The following is an 11,320-nucleotide window of genomic DNA, read 5'->3' as shown; positions in this document are numbered from 1 at the left end:
TTTTATTTATGGCAATCTGTCGGGTGTGCCAACAATTTCTGCAAGAAGTTAAAGTAAATAAAAACACGCTGCGGCCACACACAACACACCTCATGAGTCTGAGTGACAGATGAAGATGACAGCCCACAGAAGTGACAGTAGACACAGAACAGAAATGATAGTGAAACGGACATACACAGATATAGTGGAAGGTCCAGTGAAGACACCACAGAGTAGAATTTAAGAATTTGATCACTGAAATGTAATCTGTGAACATAACCTCACTTTTGCCATGTCTTGTTGCTCAACTCAAAGTATTATTATTTGTTTATTTTGAAGAAAAATATGGCAATAGTTATTGAGAAGACGTATTAAGAGAGAGTACACTGTGTTTTATTTAAATATTTCTTAAAAAGATCCTCTCATTTAACACAATGCAGGTATCAGAAATTGATAATGTGAAAATTTATAACCTGAGTGCTGGAAAAGCTCTACCAGATGTAAGTACACCAAACAGCTTTTTTATACTATTAAACTGGCTGGCTTATTAATTAAATAACAAATATATAATAATATGCATAACCTGTTTCTTGCAGTGGTTATCAGAACGTAAAAAACGAGCCCTCTTAAAGAAGAATGGAGATCTACGGAGAAGAATTGAGCTTATACAAGAGTTTGACATGCCTGGTCTCAGTACCAACATTCGCGCCTCCAAAGATGGCCAGTACATAATGGCGACAGGCATTTACAAGCCCAGAGTGAAATGTTTTGATGTGAACAATTTATCAATGAAATTTGAAAGGTGCCTGGACTCAGAAGTTGTTAAGTTTGAAATCTTGAGTGAGGACTACACTAAGGTTTGTAAAATTAATATTACTTAGTAATTTATTAGGTATTTGTATATTAACCCCTCACATACTCATAAATCAGAGACAATAAAAATTCTATTGTCTGGTTTACCAATACTGTAAGCTGTTCATTTCTTCAGAAATTTCAGAGAACGATGTTCATCATGCACATAATACTCAGTCACTATGTTATTAATCATTACAGTAAACATAATATTTTTACTTGCAGATAGTATTCCTGCAATGTGACAGATATGTGGAGTTCCATGTGGGTCACGGGAGGCACTACCGCTTGCGAGTTCCGAGATTTGGACGAGACATTGCTTACCATAAACCTTCATGTGACTTGTTTGTTGTGGGAGCATCCTGTGTAAGTTATTTTTTTATTACTTACATATTTTTTTTATAGTTGATAGATATGGAATAGGACCATTTATGTAAATTATTTTTGCTACCCATATACTATGATTTAACATGCACACGGGTTCCGCTCATCTCGCATAATCTTTATTGACCAAAACTCATTTCGCATAACTCGTATGGTCTAAACTTTTTTGGCCGAACCATTACTTTGCCAAGACTTATGGGGCATAAGGCTCGTTTCGTCTAAAACTCTTTAGGCACAATCTTTAAACACCTAAGTTTCGTTTGCTCAAATTTATGTTCGTCTATACCTATGTATAATCTTGTTTCTCGTAATGTTATGTAAATAAATAAAATATTAAGTACGTAGTAAATGTACAAATTGTGGTATTTTTCTCCTACATCCCGAAAATCACGATATTGTATGATCAAAAAATCGAAAGTTAACGACCAATATCATTATTACAAACCCCATGAGATCGAAACCTAAAAATAGGTGCGACGACGAGCAAAGCGAGGAGGAGCGTGTTAGGTGCACATGTTCATCAAAACCAAAGCGGAGCGTTTTCCAAACAGCGGAAACAATACTAGGCACCAGTTTGCGCTATGTACGGAGACGCTCCGTCAAAGTTAAAGCCTAACGAATATTATTACTTTGTATAAACCTAATAAACCTATGCCATAGCATTATTAGGCTATTCAAGATTTGGCCATACCATTATTAGGCTAATAAATGTTATGCGAAATAACTTTTTACTAAACGACATTTATGCCATACGATTTTCGGCGTAACGAGACTTTGACCAAACGTTACTATGCAATACGAGATTAGGCAAATAAATCTTATGCCAAAAAAGGTAGAACCCATGCACACACTAGTTGGACTGCAACCTATTTTCATAAATAAACACCCATGCCCTTTTGCTTACTATACTCTGTTGTGAGGAAGGCAGACATGCATTCTACTTAAAACCTTACTAACCTATATTATTTGATCCAGGAAGCATACAGACTGAACTTAGAAGCTGGTCAGTTCATGGCACCATTTGTTACAAAAGCTACAGAAATCAACAGCTGTGCAGTGAATGAGGAGCACGGACTGGTTATACTGGGCTCGGAGAGTGGGCTGGTGGAGGCGTGGGACCCGCGGACCAAGTCCCGGCAAGGCATCCTTGATTGTGCCATGCACTGTACTGATTCAGACTATAGGTTGGTATACAAATTATTAGATTTGATTTATTTCACATTCATTCATGAATGCCATACCTAAATTCTACAAAGAGTTCCAATCTAAAATCCTATCGCCTAGCTAAAAGCTCAAAATTTACCGATTTCCTTGAAGTTTGAGTGACACAGATTCTACTGATATTTTGTAATGGATTTTTTTCTCATTTCTTAAATGGTTTTATTTGCAGAAATAATACCCTACCAGCTATTAGTTCATTGAAATTTGATGGAGCCCTAAAAATGGGAGTTGGGACATCCACAGGACATGTGCTACTGTATGACATCCGCTCCAGCAAACCTCTACTTGTGAAGGATCACATGAATGGGCTGCCTATTAAGAATATTGAGTTTCACAAACAAATGGAATATGTTTATTCAATGGATTCTACAGTTGTTAAAATATGGGACAAAAATACTGTAAGTATTGCTGTAACGTCTTTAACCTGCTGGTCTGCAGATATTCTGGCAAAACATATTTAAATATTTTGCAGGTTTTGATAGATTTATGATTTAGTAAGTCAGCAAATGTTTCTTTACACCTTGTACATGTTTATTATACCTTTGTTATGTGGCAGGGTAAACAATACACGAGTATCGAGTCGTCGGCGGACTTCAACGACCTGTGCGTGATCCCCAACACCGGGCTCTGCATGATGGCCGTCGAGGACCAGAAGATGCAGATACACTACATACCTTCCCTAGGTCAGTAGCATTACCACACTCATAAAACAAAATGTAGCACATATTCGTGCCGCGATTAAAAATGAATGTTTTTGGAACTACAATGCGGTGATGATATTTTTGTACAGGTTTCTATTACATAAAGCATCACTCATATAATAAATTTAAGTCCTAAATTAAAGATTCACGCGAAATAAGATGAAAAGTGATACTCAACTCATTTTTCATCATACTATAATTAAAGGTAAAACTCAGTGACACAAATATTCAATTTTATTACTAACCTACTGTTACCTCACCTAACTTCACCTCATGTCTAATATTTCTCAATCCACCAGGGCCGGCGCCGAAGTGGTGCGCGTTCCTTGACAACCTGACGGAGGAGCTGGAGTCGTCGGCGTCGCAGACCGTGTACGACGACTACAAGTTCGTCACCAAGCAGGAGCTCGACGCGCTGGGGCTGGATCACTTGCTGGGCACCAACTTGCTGCGCGCGTATATGCATGGGTAAGGGTGTGCAGTTGTTTATTACTAGCGGAAAATTCCGGACTTTGGCCTCTGTAAGGGTTTTCCGTGGAAATGTAGCATTATAATGGAGAATTTGAATTGAATTCCGCCCTGTAGTTTTTGAGTTTGTTCGTTATAAAAACCATACATACAAACGCATCTTTCTCATATTAAGAAAAAAGTTTACGTCTTCTCCTGTCATCTGCATATGTTATGTGTCAAAAGTTTCATGATATTTTCCGCTCTAGGCGCCACTTTGTATGCGCGAAAACGTAAACTTTAATAGTTTTCGACAAACTATCAAACCTGTACTAGTCCCCCTGAAAGTAAACTATAACTATAAATTTATTTATTTATTTTTTTTATTTATTTGTAAGTTACAAAAACAGATTGTTATTAACACATTCTTATAAATTCATGCTTGTGGATCTTAATGTAAATAACAGTCCAAAACTATGTAACAAAAACATGCTAGAGTAGTTTGCTACACAAACATTTGTTTAGGTTAGTAATTATATTTTAAACTTAATTTTAAATCTATGAGGTAACTAGTTAAACTAAATCATTAATAAGGTAAGTTCTAATTCTAAGCCAGTACATATTGGCTTACAAACAACGTAATTAGGTATGTATATACTATAAGTAGTTTAATTATGTACTTAACAAGTGTTCATTCAATATTATAAAGCAATTTTATTGCATAACGGAACCCAGGTAGTGATGACCCAAATATATCAATATGATTATGACTGCTGATTAAACTATTATATAGTTGACACATTCTGTGTACTGGTGTATTAACTGTGGAGTTTGTTCTGTGACCCGGTATAAAAAAAGGTTTTATATTACGAGGGGTTCGTCTAGGGCAATTAAAGTGTATATTCGGTAAAATATTAGTATCCAACTTCCCATGAATTATCTTATGCAGTACACAAAGATCTAGTATTTGCCGTCGATTATATAACGATGTAAAATTAAAATGTTTGAGTCTCAAATCATAGTTTGTTAATTTATATTTAAGGTCATATCTATAACTCAAAAATCTAAGGAATCGCTGTTGCAAGGCCTCTAAACTATCTATGTGATTTTGGTAAAAGGGTGACCAAATAGTAGATCCATATTCAAGTATAGTTCTAATGAGAGAGTTATACAGGAGAATTAAACTACGGGGATTCTTAAAGTTTTTTGTAATTCTAAAAATAAATCCTATCAGTTTGTTACATCTGTTTATTATGTATTGAAAATGTTCTCTAAAGGAAAGTTCGGTATCAAAGATTATTCCTAGGTCTTTGGCGGACGATTTGGTAACAAGCAAGTTGTCATTAATTTTATAAGAGTGGCTAATTTTATTTTTTTTCTTTGTAAAAGACATGGCAAAACATTTATTTACGTTGAGGGACATTTTATTTTCAGTGCACCATGCACTTAAAGTATCAAGGTCTGCTTGCAGTGTCTGACAGTCATTGTTAGATTTTATACTTTTAAAGATTTTCAAATCATCGGCGTAGAGTAGACTGTTACATTTAAGGATGCTTGCAAGGTCATTAATGAATATTAGGAAGAGTAATGGACCTAGGAGGGAACCCTGTGGAACACCAGAAGTCATGACAGATGCTTTAGATTTAAACCCTTTTATTGTAACTATTTGTGATCTATTATTTATGTATGACGTAACCCATCTTAGGAGATTACCATGCACTCCTACACCAGAAAGCTTTCGAATAAGTATGACATGGTTTACTTTATCGAAAGCCTTCTGGAAGTCTGTATAGATTGCGTGAGTTTCCCCATGGTCATCAAATGTATTTTTGATAAAGGTTATATATTCAACTAAGTTGGTAAGTGTTGATTTGTTATTAACAAATCCATGTTGCTGGTCCGCGAGAAGTGGTTTAAATTGAAAATATAGTGCATCATAAATTAGACTTTCGAATACTTTTGAGAAACAACATAGGATGCTTATTGGACGATAATTTGAGCAGTCGGATTTATTGCCGGATTTTAGTATGGGTATTATGTGAGCGGTTTTCCAGGACGATGGGAATATACCGTGTCTGACAGATAAGTTATACAATGCACAAAGAGGTGCAGTTAGTTCTTTGCTACAAGTCTTTACAAACGACGAGGGGATGCCATCAGGGCCCGGGCCTTTATTGGGATCAAGGGAATTTAGTTTTTTTAGTACCATTTCAGGTGTTATATTAATTGAACTTAAGTTATAATTCGATTTAGAAGGTGAATCGTTTTTTTCCGAATAATTGTTTGAATTATTATTAATTGGTTCAAATACAGAAGCAAAGTACGTTGAAAAAAGATTGCAGATTTCAGGCCCTGTTGATGCATTTACGTTACCTAAAAACACTGATTGAGGGATTTGATTTACGGATTTTTTACTTTTAACGAAATTCCAGAATAATTTGCTGCTATTGGTTAGAGATTCTTCAACGTTATCTATATAATTATTGTAACAAATATTGATTAATTTTTTTGATCTAGCTCTAAGCATTGAAAATGTGTCGTAGTCACGGGGGTTGGAGTGTAATTTAAACAACCTGTGATATTTTCTTTTTTCTAAGATACAACTTATTAAGGCATCACTATACCAAACGGGAAATCCATCCTGCGATCGTCTTTTGTATGGTGTAGTTGACATTATAATCTCATTCAATGCCGAGTAAAATGCGGATATACAATCCTCAACATTCTTGCCTTTGAACAGCGTAGACCAGTCAGTAGATTTCAACTTCGATTTACAAAGATCATAATTACATTTCCTAAAATTAAAAGTTCTATTTTTATTTGATTTCAGATAAATAGGTTGAGCAAGTTTCAATTCAACAGCAAATGCAGGGTGATGTTTATCCATCTTACTTAGGGCGTCTGTTTCGGCTAAATTAACACCGTCCAGGTTCGACAATAAATAAAAATAATCTCTCCATCTGTTTTGTTCTCAAATCCCAATGCTTGTCAACAGATACTTCGTAGACGTACGACTTTACAAGAGAGCGAAATCCATAGCGGATCCATTCGCCTTTGAGGAGTACAAGAAGCGCAAGGTCCGAGAGAAGATCGAGCTGGACCGGCCGTCGCGGCTCAAGGTCGAGGACCACCTGCCTAAGGTCAACCGCGACCTGGCGGCCAGGCTCATGGACACTGAGGGGAAGAAAAAGAAGAAGCCACAGGCTAATCTGCTGCAGGATGATCGATTTAAGGTATGTGACTATTGTAACTGGATATACGAATTAAGAAAAGTTTTGAAAATGGCGGACAGATTCATGCTATCTCGCTCTATTCCATTGTTATTGTAGACATATTGATAATCCTTCCTACTCTTACTTATATATATATATATATATATATATATATATATATTTTCTTATTTAATGGCCACTTGCGATCGGTCCTGAGACCATAAGCAGGTATTTTCTGTGAGCGTCACATGTCGGGTCTGTCATCCATTGATTGTTTCCCCATGTTTTAAACTAGTCCCCTTTTGTCAAGATCCAGGATTTTGTGTCTCTTGAGTCGGGTACTATTCAGTTCGTTAGTGAGCTGGGCGGCGAGTGGGTTCACATGCAGCTGCAGTCGCGTTCTGTATCTAGCTGTTCGAGATCTAACCTCCTCCAACACGGTAGGAACTTTCAAGTATTCATGTATTTCAGATGTTTTGGTGAATAGGGGCGCGTTGCTTATTTTTCTAAGGATTGCATTTTGACACCTTTGTATGACTTGTATGTTTGAAGTGCTTGCAGTGCCCCAAAGTTCTATGCCATAAGTCCACAGTGGCTTGAGAATAGATGTGTATACCAACAATTTATTTTCAAGGCTTAGTCTTGATCTCATCATATCATCATCATATGTATTGTATACCAACTAGTTTTAAGTCTTTTTTTGAAAAGATGGCTCAGAGTTTCTTGCCTCCGTTCTTCTCCTTAGACAGAAAGATCCCCCCCTTATCCGAACGGAGAGTAATTTGTAAAAATTGACGTTCATCAGAAAATTTTATATTTGTACGATGAATAAAAAAATTTGAGTTTGAGTTTCAGGTTGATTGCGTTCCTCTTTTGCTGAATGTGATGTTTCCATGTCTGTTTTCTGTCCAGGTGCATACCCAAGTACTTGACATTATCTACGTGCTTGAGTGCCTCTCCTCCTAGTTTGACTGGTGGGCAGTTACCTTGTCTTAGGGTGAATGTGATGTGCACTGACTTGGATGCACTTGCCTTTATCTTCCATTTTTCCAACCATTTATCCATTTCCCCAAGGTATTCTTGTAGTTGCTTCGAGGCTTGCTCTGGCATCTTGCTGCTAGATAGGGCTGCTGTATCGTCAGCATAGGTGGCTGTGGTGACATTTCTGGACTGAGGTATATCTGCTGTGTAAAGACTGTACAGGGAGGGGCCAAGCACAGAGCCTTGGGGAACACCAGCTTTTATGTCATAAAGTTTTGAGTGGGCTTCCTTGCACTTTACCCGAAATAGTCTCTCACTGAGGTAAGATTCCAGTAGTAAATAGTATGTTATGTATGTGGTAGTACCATTTTTAGCTTGTAGAGTAAGCCTTTGTGCCACACCCTATCAAAGGCCTGCTGAACATCCAGGAAAACTGCCGAGCAGTACTCTTTCTTCTCAAATGACTCTCTGATTTTATTGCATACCCTGTGGAGTTGCTCTATTGTTGAGTGCATTTTTCTGAACCCAAACTGATGGTTAGGTAGGAGGTTTCCCTTAGAAATTATGGGCTGAAGTCTGTTGTTAAATAATCCTTCAAACAGCTTGGACATTACTGGCAAGAGGCTGATTGGTCGGTAAGAGCTAGCTAGGTTTGGAGGTTTACCTTCTTTGTGGATCATAATAATATCTGAGATTTTCCAGATGGAAGGGAAATAGGAAAGTCTGAAGATGCTGTTGATTAAGTATGTTAGGTAGATGACCGCTTTCTGTGGTAACTCTCTGAGTATCTCAGCAGTGATTAAATCAAAGCCAGGAGCCTTTCTCAGTTCTAGTTTTCTTATTTCTTTCTGTAGTTCCTTTGGAGATACAGCTCGTATTGGCATACTCATTTGATAGTCACTCTGAAGGTAATCATCCACTTCTTTTTCCCAAGATTCCTGGTTGTTACCGGAATTCTCTTGAAAAACCGATTTAAGATGTGATGCAAATGCTTCTGCCTTTTCCTCATCTGTTTTTGCCCATTTGTCATTGTACTCAATTGGTGGTTCAGCTAGTTGGGGTTGGCTTAGATGTTGAGTGGCTTTCCACAACGAGTATTTAGAGTGGACACTTAATTGTGGTGACAGGGCTTCAAGATGGCTTAGTACAGTTTCATTTTCTATATTGGCCAAGAATCTTTTCAGTTCAGCTGCAGCTTTGTTTAGTGCTGTTTTATCAGATGCAAGTCGACTGACATGCCATACTCGTCTTAAACGTCTCTTTTCTAGAATTCTCTCTTTTACTTCCAGGGAGAAGTTGTGGTTAGTTTGATAAGAGTGTTTTACTGTAGGTGTGGTTTTCCAAGCTGCCTCCTGTATAAGGTTAGTGAATTTAACAACGGCATCATCAATGTCATCTCGGGTTTTAAGTTTATGTTTTAGATTTATTTCATTCTGTATGATTTTTCTAAAAGCCTCCCAGTCAGTTTTATTACTCGACAATCTTTCGGGTCTTTTTGTTGAATTACTGAGGTGCTAAGTGTGACAATCACAGGGGAGTGGTCACCTGCAACATCATAGCAGCTCTCTGTCTTTGTATATAAATTTGATATGCCACTGGAGATTAGGAAGTCTAGCAGGTCTGGGATTTTACTCCTATCTGTGGGCCAGTAAGTTGGTTCACGTGTAGTGAGTATTCTGTAGTTTTTGTCATCAATGCAGTTCTTTAGTTGTCTTCCTCTTGTGGTTATGAGTCTTGAGCCCCAGACAGTGTGCTTAGCATTCCAGTCACCACCAGCCAGGAATCTTCCTCCTAGTCTGTCAAAGAAATCCTTAAACATGTTCTGTGTTATTTTATGTTTCGGTGGGCAGTATACTGACGCAGCTACCAAATCACCCCCTGTGTCCTCAATCACTACCGCAACACCCTGTAGAAAAGCTTTTTGATATTGAAGTAGCAGATAGTGCTTGATGCTACTCTTAATGAGAATGGCAGCACCTGCATGAGCAGTTCCATCTGGGTGGTTTGCAGTGTAAATTTTAAAGTCAGGCAGTATAAAGTTGCTGGTGTCCGTCAAATGTGATTCAGTTATAAGTATAATGTCCATTTTGTGCAGTTGTATAAATGTTTTCAGTTCTAATTTGTTTGGAGTCAGCCCATTTATGTTCCAAGTTCCTATTCTTAAGTTAGTGTTGAATTTTTCCAACCAACATGGTCACTAGGCTTAATAATGTCCCAAGTTGTGTGATAAGCTGGTCAATTTTTTCAGTCTGCTTTATTATTATAGATTGGAGATAGTTATCTTTCTGTGTTGATGGTTCAGTATCATTTGATGATGGCAATGGCTGTTGCTTTGTAGCTTCAGAGTAGGTGCGGTATGTTGGCTTATTTTGAGTTTTATCTTCAGTATTCAGCTGGGTCTCGCTTTGAGGACTAGAAGTGGTCTCAGTTGGTTTCTGGTGGGGAGTGTTCCTTGTGAATCTATTTTTACTGTTGTGTTTCCGGTCTCTAATTTCCTTGTAAACAGAACAACCTTTATAGTTAGCAGGGTGGTTTTCAAGACATAGCGCACAAGTGGCAGGGGTGTTCTTATCTTTAATACTCTTACTTATATAACGGCTGCAATTTTCATATTGTTGCTTTATCTGCGAACGTTATATGTTTCATGAACACTGAATAACAGAAAAGTCAATCATCATTTGATATAAATGTAGCATATCATTGATTTTATTTTGTTTATTCCAGGCTATGTTTGAGAACCCAGACTTCGAAGTCAACCGAGATGCTGAGGAGTACAGGTTGTTGAACCCGGTACTGTCCCGGCTGGACAAGACTAAGGCCAAACACAACAAACGAGAGGAGGAAGAAATGGAGGTAAGTTGTGTACTTCACTGTCAAATTTAAATGACCGCTGCTTGCGGCAGTATCGGTCGCCCAATTCTAGGGATATATAATTTAGTTACTTTGAAAGTTTGTGTGGTAAGAAGAAGAATTCCAATTAAATCCTAAAGTACTAAACTAATCATAATCTTTTCCAGGTACAATCAGATCATGAAGAAGAGAAAGACTCAGACGAAGAGCTTTACGGTGGTTCCAGCGAGAGCTCTGACGAGGACCGGACGTGGGTGAAGGAAGTAAAGAAACAGCACAAGATGATCCGCCGCAAGAATGAGCACCAAGACAATGAAGAATCACAGCCGAAGGAGAAGGTATACGAACTCAATGAAGCACCCAAGTTCGCGAGCAATATCAAGAACATAACCAGAGTTAGCAAGTCTAGCTTAGGAGATAGATTAGCGAGAGAAGCGTTCTCCACGGTGGTGGCAGGTACTGGTGGCAACAGAGAGATGAAGTTTAGTATGAGGAGAAACAAAACAGACTCGGAGAACCACAAGAAAATGCAGAAACACTACCAGGAGAGGAAGCAAATAGTCAGAAGAACAGGCTTTCTAAGTAAGAAGAAAATGCCCAAAATGTAAATAATGTTCTGTGATTAATTATAGATTTGTTAAATGTATTTGGATTTTTATTCATAGGTACTATTATAAATAAGTATTCTTTTGA

At 37.7% G+C, this 11,320-nt stretch overlaps 1 protein-coding gene across 1 annotated transcript; it reads left to right on the top strand.

Moving 5' to 3' along the window:
• Positions 1–243: 243 nt before the first annotated feature.
• LOC105387421 (nucleolar protein 10) lies at positions 244–11,273 on the top strand. The gene is made up of 10 exons (XM_038120968.2): positions 244–479; positions 576–836; positions 1,057–1,197; positions 2,191–2,399; positions 2,606–2,834; positions 2,993–3,119; positions 3,437–3,605; positions 6,580–6,817; positions 10,502–10,630; positions 10,795–11,273. The coding sequence occupies exons 1-10, from the start codon at positions 414–416 to the stop codon at positions 11,233–11,235; spliced, it is 2,010 nt and encodes a 669-aa protein (XP_037976896.2). The 5' UTR covers positions 244–413; the 3' UTR covers positions 11,236–11,273.
• The last annotated feature ends 47 nt before the right edge of the window (positions 11,274–11,320 follow it).

This window comes from Plutella xylostella, chromosome 4, assembly GCF_932276165.1.
Source record: "Plutella xylostella chromosome 4, ilPluXylo3.1, whole genome shotgun sequence".
NCBI classification, from domain to species: domain Eukaryota; kingdom Metazoa; phylum Arthropoda; class Insecta; order Lepidoptera; family Plutellidae; genus Plutella; species Plutella xylostella.
The sequence above is the reverse complement of the archived record's forward strand: the minus strand, read 5'-3'. Positions and strand labels throughout refer to the sequence as shown.